The sequence below is a fragment of the Festucalex cinctus genome, chromosome 20 (genome assembly GCF_051991245.1).
Source record: "Festucalex cinctus isolate MCC-2025b chromosome 20, RoL_Fcin_1.0, whole genome shotgun sequence".
Classification (NCBI taxonomy): domain Eukaryota; kingdom Metazoa; phylum Chordata; class Actinopteri; order Syngnathiformes; family Syngnathidae; genus Festucalex; species Festucalex cinctus.
In genome coordinates, this window is record NC_135430.1 from 10,018,967 (window position 1) to 10,034,493 (window position 15,527).

General features: G+C 36.7%; 1 protein-coding gene across 2 annotated transcripts in view; it reads left to right on the forward strand.

Moving 5' to 3' along the window:
- The window catches only part of LOC144009493 (nuclear receptor-binding protein 2-like), a 34,549-nt gene that overhangs the window by 16,638 nt on the left and 2,384 nt on the right, over nt 1–15,527 (forward strand). Inside the window, exons 2-17 of one of the 2 annotated variants that reach the window (XM_077509253.1) lie at nt 7,137–7,259; nt 8,075–8,176; nt 8,270–8,359; nt 8,685–8,725; nt 8,816–8,910; nt 8,986–9,009; nt 9,095–9,181; nt 11,189–11,244; nt 11,314–11,409; nt 11,704–11,836; nt 13,316–13,418; nt 13,543–13,593; nt 13,685–13,820; nt 15,123–15,197; nt 15,319–15,382; nt 15,460–15,515. In XM_077509253.1, coding sequence (XP_077365379.1) covers nt 7,137–7,259; nt 8,075–8,176; nt 8,270–8,359; nt 8,685–8,725; nt 8,816–8,910; nt 8,986–9,009; nt 9,095–9,181; nt 11,189–11,244; nt 11,314–11,409; nt 11,704–11,836; nt 13,316–13,418; nt 13,543–13,593; nt 13,685–13,820; nt 15,123–15,197; nt 15,319–15,382; nt 15,460–15,515 — 1,332 coding nt within the window. The remainder of the gene's footprint in view (nt 1–7,136; nt 7,260–8,074; nt 8,177–8,269; nt 8,360–8,684; nt 8,726–8,815; nt 8,911–8,985; nt 9,010–9,094; nt 9,182–11,188; nt 11,245–11,313; nt 11,410–11,703; nt 11,837–13,315; nt 13,419–13,542; nt 13,594–13,684; nt 13,821–15,122; nt 15,198–15,318; nt 15,383–15,459; nt 15,516–15,527) is intronic. The other variant, XM_077509254.1, reaches the window with a different exon arrangement.

A 15,527-nucleotide genomic window follows, 5' to 3' on the forward strand; every position in this document is an offset into this window, starting at 1 on the left:
CCACCTCCTTTTGCGTATATTGCAGACTCCCCTTAACTTCTTGTAGTTCTCTGGTGATATTGTCAATGCGTGCATTAGTTGAATCCAGTATTATTTTAACAAATCCTTTAAATTGTTCCTGTTGTTGATTTAGGAGTGTATTGAAAAGTTCGTTTTGTTGTTGTAGCATTTTGTTTACCTGTGTGAGCGTTAAGTAGTCCTCCTCCGGTTTTGAGTCCTGTTTCTGTTTTGGTGGCATGTTGTTGTCCGAAGTATCCTGAGATTGAGGGGTCCCCCTCCTTCTCTTCCCCCTCGCCGTACTGCAGTCAACGTGTAAATGGCGAAAAACAACGATGCAGGCAAGCCCGTTGAACAAAACAGGCAAGCCCGCCAAGCAGCAGCAACCGAGAGACGATCAGGCAAGTCCGGTGCGCAACGACGACGGCGGAATTGGGCAGGCCCGGCGTCGAGTAGCTGCGGCGGTCGATTCACCAGGCAAGCCCCGGTGCGTAGCGACGATGGCAGAGCTGGTCAGGCGCCGCGTCGAGAAGCATCGACCGTCAATCCAGCCGACGAACCCGGCAGGCAGCTGCAACCAGAGACCCCGACCCGCCGAACAGCAGCGACGGCGAAACAGGCTGGCGACAGCAGAACTGGTGGAACAGGCCCCCGAGCAGCGGCAACGGTTGTTCCGGCACGCAAGCCCGGCCAGCAGTCCCGACGGCGGAACCAGAAGCTCTTTTAATCGCCATTGATGTGTTTAAGGGGTAGATTGACAGTTTTCAAATCAGATAACAAAGCGATAATATGATCATGTGAAAGAAAAGGCCAATTAAAAACAGAATCGGATGCTAGTTTTTTATTCTCTACTCGGTTGCAGCTGCCCTCGGACTGCTGTAGGATGAAATGTGTCTCCTTACCATGCTTACGAATTTTTTTGTAAATGTTATAGGGCTGCTCGGTTATGACGAAAATATTAATCATGATTAATTTGGTCATTGCAATCGTGATTAGGAGAATCATTTATGTTTCTGTACAAAACAAGAAAATATTTAAACGTAAACAAATATTAAGACTGAATAATAATAATTAAATAATAAAAAAAATCTTATAAAATAATATAAATAAATAATAGAATACATAAATATATATAATATAAAACATATATATTAAAATAATAATAATAATAAAATTAAAATAAATAATATAGATTTAATAACAACAATAATAAAAATAAAATTAAGCAAAAAAAAAAGAAAAAAAAAGCTCATCAGTCTTCTTCGCCTGAAGACTTGCGTCCATTTCCCCGCCACTCTTATGAGGCGCTCCCCCTAGTGGCCCGCCAAGTCATTGCTTAATAAGTCATGAACAATGGAGCCATTATAGTGGCTGGTTATTCATTCCAAATATCGTAATACCAGAGTAGACGTATGGATAATCTATCGGGAGACAAATGATCACGATTTATCGCGATATTCATACATCGTCACGCTCCTACAGTACATCAATACCAAGTAACCAAACCAACAAACATCTTGACATTCACTTGTCTTTAAGGCTCTCACAGGGAGCGAAACGGCAACAAAGGCTCATTTGCATACAAGGCACCACCCCCTGCGACGCTCTCACGTGGTGGGGGGGGCGCACGCTGAAATATTGATGCGCTGCGGCCTGCGGCGCGGGTTTGAGGCTCGGCGGTGATGCAAACGAGCGGCCACTGAAGCTCTGTCTCTCTGTCTGTCGGCCGCCGTGACAAAGAGCTGCTTTCATTGATCGCCGTGACAACCGCGCTTGCCTCCGCACACTTCACCTGTCTGCTCGTGCAAGTGGCTTTGTGTATGACAAAGACTGACGGGCCTATGGAAAGTCACTTGAGCATTTGTTTTTTTCCATGGTCTTGATATCTACTAGTCTGCACTTTGTCCTCACTAGTAAGACAATTCAAAACACTCGATTTGTATTAGCCCTCACTTCTGCTTGTATGACACATTTTTACAAGTCTAAATTCAAGTCTGCTTTCAGGTTTGTTTGCTTTTTTCCACCGCTGTGCTCAACCTTTTCCTCACTGAGATTGCGCAATAACCACCGCGTTGGTATTTAATCAACACCTAAGCCACCACCTCAGGATATTTTGGTTCTTTTCGCAGGAATTTATTCCCCTAAGTGCACCTCTTGATGTTTTTCGACTGTTTTTTTTTTTTCACCTCTCTTTTCACCTCATGCCCGTTTTCCCTTTCTAACTTTATTTCCACGCTTGGTTTTAACTTCTTATCAGCGTTTTTATAATGTTTTGCCAAACAGACACTTAAAAAGCACTCTGACTTTAGATATTTAATAAAAAAACAAAACAAAAAACTAATATATATTTTGTAATTTGAATCTTTTTCATTACTCACTGTACAGTGAAATGAAATTTTATTAAACGTGATGATATTAGAAATTAAACAAGAATACACAAAAAAGCTTCAAATAGATACAGACAATAAAATACATAAATAGCGGAAAACCTAATAAATATATTAGACAAAACATTATTAAAAAAAAAAAAAATACATAAAATTTAAAAAAACTAAAGCTAACTAATAATAATAATACAGCATTGTCAGGGAAAAGTTAAATACAGGATTAAGATAATAAATAGGAAAATATGCAAAACAATTAGATGAGTATTTTTTACAAAAACTGAAATAATAAAAAATATTGAACAACTTTATATATTTATTTATTTATTTATGTTGTGAAAAATATAAAAAATATTAGAAAATAGATACAAATAATATGGGACAATTAGAAAATGTACTAAAATATTGGAAAAAAATTATACAATAAAAAAAGACAAATACAGAGAAAATTGAATATTTTGGTAAGACATTATAAAATACAAAATATTAAACAACTTTTTATTAATTAATTTACTTATTTATATGTTATGAAAAATTTACAAATATTATAAAATAGCGACAAATAATATGGGAAATTTTTCAAAATGTACTAAAATATTGGGGAAAAAAACACAATAAAAAATACTAAAAGATTAATAAATATTTTGGTAATACATTATAAAAATCAAAATATTTAACACATAATTGGGGAAAAAAATACAAATATTGTGAAAAAATATTCTTAGAAATAGTTTGAAGTTTGAAGTTTGAAGTTTATTGAACATATGCACATATACACGTATAATTATATAAACACAAAGTTAAAAGTAAAAAAATAAAATAAAATAAAAGAAACATCCAATAAATATCTATGTATATGTTCAAGGGAGTAGGAAGAAGTTGAAAACTTATCCAGTCCTACCCCTTATTCTTCATATCCTATCACTTATTTATAATAAATTACATTTTTAATAAAAGAAAATATAATGCTACTCGTATAAAAAAATAAATTAAAAATAGAAATAAAAATACACTAGTAACACACATATATACAAATTTCATTACACTCATATTAATACATCAAAGAAAAATAAGTAAATGAATAAATCATTTCTACAATCTTCTTAACTCATAAGTGTGTAAATGTTGACTAGATGGTTTTCATTTCTGTCTTTTCTTCATGATTGAAAATGCCATCGGTAGCAACATTTCATCAAAAGAAACAAAACACAACAGCGGGTTAAATGACTTTTGAAATCCTCACAGCCTTTTACTTCTCGTCAGCGTTTTATAACCGCTGCCAAACGGAGGAAATGAATCAACAGACGCGCTTCAAGAATACTCTTGACATTCCACGTTGCACAAACCGGAGCTGGATTTTCGAGTCGTTTCAAGCTCGGCAGCTCTCGGGGTTTTTTTTTTTTTTTTTTTTGGCCCTGAGTGCCGCATCTGATTTGCATGAAAAGATCGGGATTTAGTCTGCGAAAGCTATGAAAAGAGGCCTGCGGCTACAAATGAGCTGTGACAAGCCATAATTTCTCCTCCTTTTGGCGCAGCGGTGGTTTTAAACTTGGTGAAATTTGGATGTTTACTAGTAATGTTTGATACCTCATAAGTCTTTTTATCACTGGAGCGTGGAAGGTATAAATGGGATTCGACACGTTTGTGTGTCGACATGCTGCAAGCTCCAGTTTCACACGGTGCATGTGATGTTAGCAAACGTCGGAACACAAGTCGCTGTTATGACCTGAATTCAGTACCTCGAAACCCTTCAGCCGCCTCCCTTGCGCCAGCCAATCGGAGGCCAGGAGTCGCCCACCCCAGGTGCTTGTTTACCAGTCTTATTCTAGCGTGACCGTGCAACAGAACCCCTCCGCTCCGCCGCAGATTTGCGACCAAGTGTTTCTCGGCCCCGGCAGCCTGTCGAGAGAAGGAATTCCCGCTGTGTGGCTTGCCAGTCCGCATCTCCGTCCGTGACTAGTAATCAGATTATCATCTCCCACTGAGTGGCCGATAGAGATCATTCTTTAGTGCGAAGGAGAATCTAGCTGAAACGTTGCGGTTGATGTTGACTACTACTGTCATGACTGGGTCATGCAAGGGTTATATTTGGGTCATGACCGTGAGGTCAAAGTGTCTGTTTTGAACTGATGTAACCATCATCTAGTTTCAACTGGAAAAACGCTATGTGATGTCAAGAATCTTTAATCTCTTTACTCGGTCAACAGCCACTCAGATAATTCCATGTCAGTCCTGTTACCCACATGTCTAGCCACAGCCAATCCGATCAATTCACTGTCTATTTAAGCCAAATCGAGAAGTGTGTGTTTGTCGGATGATTAAGACTGTTCCTCGGTGCATCTCCGCAGCTTGGCTTGGCGTCTCGTGATTCTCGATGCATTCTCATTGTTTCTCGTCAGGTCAAGTTTGTTCTACGCCTCTCGAAGTTATGCGAACAAAGAGTTAAAATCTTATTTGTGTCTGCGCTTTTGGGATTCAACCTCAGAACATAACATACTGGATGGACAGTACTTGATTTAAGAGGGGACAGGTGGGGAGAAACAAGAGAGCAAAACAACAGCTGCTGATGGCAGTCCTGGAACTTTTCTGACACATCTTACCCTAAACTTATGCAATGTTGAAAGGTTCAGATAGAATCCTAATCCCCAACTGAATTGACTTCTTCGCACCACCCCAACAACTCACTAACGATTTTCTCCTAAATCAATCCTGTAACCTTTCCCTAACCCTCCTCGGAAAAGGAACCTCCTTTGGGGAACTAATGAGGGACTTAAAAGCAGATTTTTAGCGGGGGCCACGTTCTGCTGGTTGGGTCCCGGCCGAACAATGTTCTCCCTTGTGGAGCTGCAAACTGAAAGCTGTTTCATGTCCACGCGTCCGCGGTGACGTCGTGAAAGGCGAGCATTTAGCACCGTCTATCAAAGGCGAGCATTTAGCACTGTAGGGAGGGAGACGTTGGAATAATTTATCGCCGCCTTCGTCATTTTGATATAGATGCTGATAGAGGAGCACCAGGTTGTTGGAATTATTCAAGTGAGGGATTTCCGTCGGTTCTCCAGATAAAAAGGTAGCATTGTTGACGTTTTGGCATGAGGTGGCCTCTGATTGGTTGATTGAAATCAGCATTCCTGTGGAAATTGCAGTCATATTTCTCGTAACTTGGGTCCGACCCATATTGATTTTTTTTTATTTTTTATTTTTTAAATGCCAATTCCAATATATTGATTGGCCGTGTGGCCGGGCGAATTTGTCGGCTGCATGACGTCATTCCCGCGGCAACTTAACAGCACACACGGATTGTATTTTTTATTGAGTGAGTGAGTGAGTGAAAAAAATAAATAAAAATGTGTGCATGCTGTCAAGTTGCCGCCGGGACTAACGTCACGGCCTGTCTGCGACCCCCCCCCCCCCCGCCACTCCCACTCTCCTGAGTAAAAACGGAAGACCGTGCCTTTAATGCTTTATTGTCTAAGTCGATGACTTTTTTTTTTTTTTTTCCTTATATGGCATTTTTTATTGCTACTTTTTCCTTGTAACTTCACTTTTCCTATAACATTTACATTTTTGATGGAAAAAGTCTCTATTCTTATATCACATCTTTTTTTCTGTAGTAATTTACAACCATTACCATGGAATATACTAATGATGTTTTATTTATTTATTTATTTTTAAATCATATTAGGTTTTTTTCTTTTCAACTAGTGTGATTATTAAAAAAAAAAAAAAATCTTTATTGAACATTCATTCACTGCCTTTGACAAGTATACTTGTCAATTGTATTTTTTTAGAGCGGTGCTAAATGGGGGCGAATCTGATTATGCTCCACTGTAAATATCAAACTTGGAAACAACTTTACTGATGCCCAACCACCGGTAGATGACATCATTGCCCCATTTTATACGAAATAAACACAGTTTCAGAGTCCATAGGAGAAATGGCTGTATTTTGGCAAACCTACATTTTTCTGCTGTCAATTATGAAAGAACGGGACGGGGCAAAAAGTAGGGAGTCTATTCTGTTATTTGGTAGATCCGGTTTATATATAATTATTGAATGTAATATCACGTGAGTATTGAAAATTTTAAAATTTTCTAAAATGACTGGCAGTGAATGAGTTAAGACTTACAATGTCTTTCTTGTAATCCTCCTGCTGTAGTCTCGTCACTGTATTCTACGACTCTCTTCTTTGGAATTCAAATTTCAAATTCATAGCACTGTGTAAAGTAATGTGCCGGCTTTATTTTTATTTTATTACACTATTATTAGTCACATTTCGACTGTTTTCACGTTAACACCATTGATGCTTTCCTCACCACTAAATCCAGACACCATAAAGCTGATTTCTGCTCCTTTTTATTTCATTTTTTTAATTTTTATTTCATTTTTTTAAGTTCCAATCGCCGTGAATGGATTATATATGAAGCTTTCAGCAGATGTTATTAGTTCCAGCGGCTAAGCTTTTGTTGTTTGTTGAGTACTTAAGAGATAAAATGCATTTGTCCTTTGCGCTTTCAGGGTTCACCTTAAAGCATACGCTTGTTGTTTTGCAGTCTGCGGTTCTACTTTAATGTCAGCAAAGGGATTTACAGTGTGTGAAATGGGTTGGTTTGAATGGTGGGCGTGTGGGTAATTATCACCCTGTCTGCAATTTCACAATTTTGTCAGCAATCAACTTTAACGCACCAAACCACAAGGGGGCACTCTCTTTCTTGAGATGATTTTATTTTATTTTTTTTCTTCCTCTGCCTCTTGCAGGTGAGCCAGGGCAATGTCCCAGGCGTGGAAAGCGCCTCCCTGGCCATGGACACGGAGGAAGGAGTGGAGGTGGTATGGAACGAGGTACTTTTTTCTGACAAGAAGGTCTTCAAAGCTCAGGAGGTACGCAGACTTGGAATTTTGGTTTACATTGTGACTTTTTCTTTGTAACTTTATGGATTTATTCTTCTAATATTTCCATTTTTTTTTCCAGCCTTTCATGGTTTTTATGGTCTAATTTTCGTAACTTTGTTGCAAATATAATCTCAGAGTGTACTGCCGTTTTTATCGGAAAAATATAATATATTATTTGTAACTAATTTTCTCGCAATACTGTACTGTTTTGTTTTGTTCTTGGAACGTTTTCAGCTTTGTTCTCGTAACATTTCATTGCAAATTTATTCTCGTACAACATGACAGTTTTTCACGAAAAATATGTCTTTATATTTAAAATTGCAAATTTTTTCCTCGAGATATTCTGACAATTTCTTGCAACTTTATCGATTTTATTGTATTTACAGATTTATTTTTATAACATTGGCATTTTTCTTGAAAAAAAATCCAACTTCATGCTCTGATTATTGTATTTTTTTTTAAATGTTTTTCTTGTAGCATTTACAAATTATCGTAATTTTAATAGCTTTATTCTGATGTTACCATTTTTCTAAAAAAAAAATAAAGGGGGGGGGGGGGAAATGTCAGAGTTGATTCTTGCAATATTGCAACTTTCTGCTGTTATTTCTTTTTCCTGTAAATATGCAACATGATTCTGCTAATTTTGACTATAGTCTTTTAACTTTATTTATTTCATTCAGTATTTATATTGATAATTTTCTGGTTATTCTCATAACTTCATGATGTTTCTCAAAACTGGATTTAATATTTTTTTTTTTTTTTTTAATATTTTTTTTTTTAATGTTTTTGTTGGTGTGGTACAGGAGAAGATCAAGGAGATGTTTGAGAACCTGATGCAGGTGGAACATCCCAACATTGTCAAGTTTCACAAATACTGGCTTGATATGAAGGAAAGTCAGGCTCGGGTATGTTTCTACTTATTTTTTTTTTTGGTACATTTATTCATGAATTTATTTCCGTACAAGTGCCTCATGTGCGAACATTACCGCCACCTGCAGGTTATCTTCATCACGGAATACATGTCGTCAGGCAGCCTCAAGCAGTTTCTCAAGAAAACCAAGAAGAACCACAAGACCATGAATGTGAAGGTTGGTCTTTTAATCAGCTGTCCACTCATAACTCAAATCCACATTTTCAAACGGGATTAGCTGTTATGTAACACCAGGGTGGCCCCGTGCTTCAACCTGCTTGCAATGTTGACACTTTGATGTCACGTACCCTGCTGTAAATATTGAACGAGTTTAACATTCACGGTTGTCGACCCTGATTGTTTTCGCAACACGGACGAGGGAGGAAAAGTCAATCTTAACTTGCAATATGTACACCAAAGAATAATCGCTCATCATAACAAGAGTAAAAAAAAAAAAACAACAACAAAAAAACATCCATATGTTTTTGTGTTATATATTTCAGGCCTGGAAAAGGTGGTGCACACAAATCCTCTCTGCCCTCAGGTACTGGATGATTACGTTTCTTCATTCTTATTGCAGTGTTGCAGCTCTTTTATTTACGCCTGTTACCCGTATTTTCCATCCCACCCGCAGTTATCTGCACTCGTGTGACCCGCCAATCATCCACGGAAACTTGACGTGTGACACCATCTTCATCCAGCACAACGGGCTCATCAAGATCGGCTCAGGTCTGACCCCCGCAGGGCTTTCCGTGCTACTGCAGGGAAGATAATTTACGCTCTTTTGTGATCTTTTCTCCGCAGTGTGGCATCGGCTCTTTGTTAATGGTAAGAAACAAAGAGTCCATTGTACGTAGTTTGTTTGTATTCATCTCTATGGTTATGTTCGATATCATTTATCTCCTCTTGCCAGTATTCCCGGATGCCAACGTCCATGGGAAGGGGAGACAACATCGCGACGAGCAGAGGAATCTTCATTTCTTTGCACCAGAATATGGAAGTAAGTTGAACGCAATTTTGAGGTCATTATTTAGGCTGTTCGTTTAAATGTGCCTTATTTTTATTTTTATTTTATTTATTTATTTATTTATTTATTTTAAGGCTTTTGCAACCTGCAGATGGCCTCACACAAAAAGTATAAATTAAAAAAAATACATTTATACAGTTAAAAAAATAATCAAAAAAAGATCTCATAAATCAAATAAAATGTTTAAAAGTATCCTATTAATATTATTTAATTATTTATCTGATGATTCTATGTATCAGTAACAGTATGGATGGATGTATCTATAACAATTAATCAATGAAAAAATGAATTTTAAAAAAAGTAAAAAAAATAAAATGTGTTGGATTATCATATAAATATTAGAAATAAATTTATGTACCTATACATAAAACAAATGAATAAATAAATAAATAATCCAAGAAATATATTGTTGTAAATATTACACAACATTAAAATAATATCTGAATATTATCCATCCATCCATCCATCCATCCATTTTCTTGACCGCTCATTCCTCACAAGGGTCGCGGGGGCTGCTGGCGCCTATCTCAGCTGGCACTGGGCAGTAGGCGGGGGACACCCTGGACTGGTTGCCAACCAATCGCAGGGCACACAGAGACGAACAACCATCCACACTCACAAGCACACCTAGGGACAATTCGGAGCACCCAATTAACCTGCCATGCATGTCTTTGGAATGTGGGAGGAGACTGGAGTACCCGGAGAAGACCCACACGGGCACGGGGAGAACATGCAAACTCCACCCAGGAAGGTCCGAGCCTGGACTCGAACCGGAGACCTCAGAACTGGGAAGCGGACGTGCTTATCTGAATATTAGTTATAATTAAATAGTATGTGTATATAAATCTATAAAAATGCACAATATACGCTGCTAAAAAAATTAAAGGAATAAAGTGTTCCCTTAAATGTTTATTATTATTATTATTATTATTATTATTATTATTATTATTATTATTATTATTATCATTATCATTATTATTATTATTATTATTATTTTAGCAGCAGTACAAGTATACATAGAATATACACTGCTCAAAACAGCTCAACTCAACTCAAGTTTATGTTGCTTGAATTTTTTTTACCAATATATATTAAAAAATAAAGTATGTATGTGAGTGGGGATACTGATTTGAATTGAAGTAAAATGTGTATTAAATGAATACATTAAAGATAAGTGCAAGAATAAAATAATACTTGTATATGAATAAAATTGCCATACTCAAACACATTTAAAATAAGAGAAACATGGCGTCAATTCATACTAACTAGAGGTTAAACAGAGAGGTTAAAATATTTATTTGTTTGTTAAATTATAGTAGGCTACGTATTTCACCTATTGTGTGTTTTATTGAGGCTATTTTAAGATGTACGCTGGGGATACGTGCTCCTTATTCTTCTCTATTCTGCTGTGATTTGGTTGTAGCCAAACTCAAAGAACTCGACTGCAGGGACTTGGCGTGGTTAAATATTAACTCATTCACTCCCAACCATTTTCACTGGTGTTTTCCTGGATTTTGACTGATTTTGCAAGGCCCGCAAAATATTATGTTCTATTGCTATAAAAATATGGAACCTACCAAAAGAGAGATTAGAGTCTCTTCTTTTATCAGGAAAAAAAGTATATTCCTATCTGTTTCCGCTGTGCAGCAATTTGCAATAGAACATAGCTAAGTTTCATCATTATTCACAATTCTGCTTAGAACTGTGGGGAAATCAGCCTGCTTTAACATGGCCTGGTTAATCTCTTATACTCTGCTGCCACTCAACCATTTTCTGCAGTAGAGAGACTGCATGAAAGCCTTTTCTATGCTCTGGCATAAAAAAAAACCAACAAAAAAACGTATAAATACGTCTTTGGAAACTTAAAACATTTAAAATATGACGTATTTATATGTTTTTCGGAGCTAATGAGTTAACATTATGTTTAACATTCATGTTTCCCGTATGTCTTCACACACTCCCTTGACTCCTTCTCCCCAGCCGGCGAAGATGACTATGCCATCGACATTTTCTCCTTCGGCATCTGCGCTCTGGAGGTGAGAAAACGCTCAATGCGTGCGTGTGTGCGTGCGTGTGGGTGTTGACATATGATTTGTAATTCTTAGATGGCAGTGTTGGAGATCCAGGCCAACGGCGATGCTGCCGTCTCCAAGGAGGCCATCGTCAACGCTGGCCAATCCCTGGAGGACCCTCTCATGAGAGTATGAGCTCCTCGGGTTTCATTTTACAGAAATTGCACTCCACAGTATTGTACTTTTATAAAAACAGAGTAATACCAGAAATTGTATGTAAAGCCTTAAACAGTTTTTGAGTCATGATTTATGCTGCAATTCAATCCATCGTGCTTCTCCTTCCGGTGTGCCTGCCTTGGCCACCGGGTGGCAGTCTAATAATAATCATGCTGACATAAACAAAGAAGACTTCTGTTACTGTAAATGACTCCATAAGATGTTGTAACATTTGTCTTTTTGTTTTTTGTTTTTTCTTACCTGCAGGAGTTCACCCAGTCGTGCTTGCGCCCCGACGCCAAGCTCCGTCCGACCGCCCACGACCTCCTCTTCCACCGCGTCCTGTTCGAGGTGCACTCCCTCAAATTGCTGGCCGCCCACTGCCTCATTAACAACCAGTGTGAGTCTCTCTTTTCCAGCATCTCGCTCACTTAAAGGGGACGCTTGCATTTGGCAATGCGTCTGCTGCATGTGCCGCATGGATGCATCTGGTACACAAGCAAGGTTATTTTAGTTAACTAAATCTAACGAAAAAACTAAAACTAACTGAAACAACATTTTATGCTTACAAAACTAGTTATTAGGGACGTAACGATAACGGCAATATCGTGATATTAAAATTGCCACAATATATCGTTATCGTCATAAAACGATACAAAAAGCAGCACATCTGTTTAAAAAAGTCGGGTTGATTTCGGTTTGTGCAGTTGTAGCACCCTCTGGTGGCTAGTTTTTTAGTACTGTTTAATTTTTATAAGGCATGTTTTGGCCCTTCTGTGTTTAAAATCCATGTTAATGGGCAAATGAAGGGGAACGTAATTTACTTGTGAACAGAGTCAATATGTGGAGGAACCCTAACCCTGCCTCAATATATATTATATTTATATATTTTTATATATAATATATTTTTTTAATTGCTCTCATGTACAAAAACCGAATATTGTATTTTTTTTTTTTTATTTTATTTTAGTATGAGCTCATTTTTTTACAATATTGTGACCTTTTTTTATTTTATAGCCAACCTCCCACCAGTATCGTGATAATTATCGTATCGTGATTTATGGATATTGTTACATCCCTGATAATTATAGCTAAAATGTTGTTTTCATCTTTGGTAATTAATTTCATGCATGAACCTTTGGGGATGATTTTAAAGGGACAGTGTGTAAATGTTTTTTTTTTCAATATTAATTTTAGAAACCAACTATTAATTTCAATTATACTGTATGCAAAAAAAAATGCAAATTATATCACATCAATGTACATTTTTTTTTTCATTATAATTGTAGGTCTGCCGTGCCTTACAGGAGGCTAACATGTTTTGCCGCCATCTTTCTGCTACGGATACCCGAAGGACAAGATTTCGCAAATGTAGTAAATGATGAGGCACCATAGTGCAAAATGCACACGCTTCGAACTTAGGTTGTTGCATTTTAGTAGTTCACCAATAGATGGCACTAAATTCTACGCACTGTCACTTTAAATATATTTATTTCAATATTAACTAGAATAAGGACGTTTGAAAGTGTGTCGCATGGAATTTGACGTCGTCCAGCGGCAGCCAATAGAAAAGAAGGTGATGTCACTCCCGTGGTGGTTTGTAAATATTACACACAAGTAATACACATTTAAAAATAAATAAATAAATAAATAAATCTGTACTAAAACTAAGCATTTATTAAATAACTAAAACGAATTAAAACTTGCTAAATTCAGAAAACAAATCTCAAAATAAAAACTAACTAAAATGAAAAATTCCAAATAATAATAACCCTGTACACAAGTGGTTCTATTTTCTAAACCAGGTAGTGACTAGCATAAAAAAAAAGAAAAAAAAAAAGAAAAGAAAAAAAAAACCACGTGTCATTCTTGTTCTTAGACTTGCTTCCCGAGAACTGCGTGGAAGAGAGGACCAAGTCCTTCGACCCCAACGCCGTCATGGCAGAGATCAAGCATGAAGACAGGCTGGGAGTTCAGCTCAAGTAAATAAATCAAGAAATACATTTTTTTTTTTTTTTGGTAGCTCATAAATGTCACATGCTTCAAAACGCTTTATTTTTTTTTATTTTTATTTTTATTTTTTATTTTTTTTTTAATATCCGACAGGTACTCCCATGTGTCCCCTTTGGAGCTGGACAAGTTTCTCGAGGACGTCAAGTAAGTCGATGACTTTTTTTTTTTTTTTTTTTTTTTTTTTTAAACACGACTTGATGGATTAGCTGAGATGCTAAGCACGTTGGCTTTCCAGGAATGGGATTTACCCCTTGATGAACTTTGCCTCGACCCGGCCACATCCCGTCCCTCGCGCCCTCTCGTTGTCTCAGGAGCAGGTGGAAACGGTCAAGACGCCCACGCCGGAACCCCAGGAGACGGAGAGCAGGAAGGTGAGCCCTTCACATGTCCGCCGTGACATGTTATCGCTTGAAAAATATGATTTGCAATCCTCAATTCTCCTTTTGAATTGCTTTACAGTACATAGGGGTACATCATATTATTTGGGGATTAAAACACTAGGCCTGCACCATTTCAGCACATAAAGAAAAGTGCACAATTTAATATTATATGCAGGGACGTAACGATAAGCAAGATTTCGTGATATTATGATATTAAAACTGCCACAATATCGTCGTCATGTTCACAATATTTCATTGCAACACATCTGTAAAAAAAAAAGTCAGGTTGATTTCCATTTGTGCAGTTGTAGCACCCTCTGGTGCCTAGTTTTTTTTTAGTGCAATTAAATTTTTATTAGGGATATTTTGGCCCTTTTATGTTTAAAATCTACATTTTGTTTTGTTTTGTTTTTTTTACAATATTGTGACCTTTTTTAAATATTGCCATCCTCCCCACAATAATGTGATAATTATCGTATTGTGAGCTTCATATCGTGATAATATCGTATTGTGACATTTGGATATCGTTACATCCCTAATTATAAGTCTCAGATGACATTATGTGCTGACCAAAGGTCAGGGTGACATATAAGAAAATTATATTAACTCAGGTTGAGGAGAAAAAAAAATGCATTTGAATCCACTATCAAATTTTTGTAATAGCTGCTTTGAAAAAACGATTTGATTGATTGAATAATGAAAAAAAAAAAAAAAAAGTTGTGAGACTTGAAACGAAGCAAAATTAGATTAAGCCTTCCTCGGGTTGGACAGGTTGAAATAAGAGCAAATTAAAAACAAATTATAAGAAATAAAATATATATATATATTTATATATTTTTTCTTCTAATTATTTATTTTAATTTTTTTGCTTTTTCCTTTTTCTTTTCTTTTTCTTTTTTCCCCCCTTTTTCTTTCTAATTTTTTTCTCTAGAAATAATAGAAAATTAAAAAAAAATAAAAAATAATTAAAAAATCAAACGTTGCTTTTTCCTTTTCTCTTTTTCTCTCTTTTTTCTCTAGAAATAATAGTATATAAAAAAAAATTGAAAAATGATGAAAAAAAAAATAAAAATGGCTGCAGATTTTGTTTTCGCTAGAAATAATAGAAAATAAAAAAATAGAAAAAAAAAAAAAAAAATTAATAAAAATGGCTGCACTTTTTTTGTTTAACCTACATAAAGACCTGATAAGTCTTGCACAGGTTAACAAAAAGTTTTTTCCCCCCCTCCTGGAGACCAAAAGCATCATGAATTGAATTGTATGTTTCATATAATACATCATGTGTGTTATTAGGTCATTCAGATGCACTGCAACTTGGAGTCGAATGAGGAAGGGACCAAAACTCATGTGAGTCACGTAGTACATCAGGTACATTCCCGTAAGGCTCTTCTTATCGGGCTCCGTGTTACATATATCGTATCATTTATTCATTTTTAATATGGACTTTTTTTTCTCTTTTTTTTTGTCTCTCTCTGTCTCTCTACTCCAGCTTTCATTATTTCTCAAGATGGACGACAAACTTCACCGGCAGCTTAGCTGTGACATCCTTCCGAGTACGTTTACTTTTTACTTCAGGGGAATGCTGCGTTCTCATTGGCTCCATTCTAATGATGTCATGTGCACCTTTCAGCTGACACATCCAAAGACCTTGCCAGCGAACTGGTTCACTACGCCTTCATAAATGAGGTACAGTACATT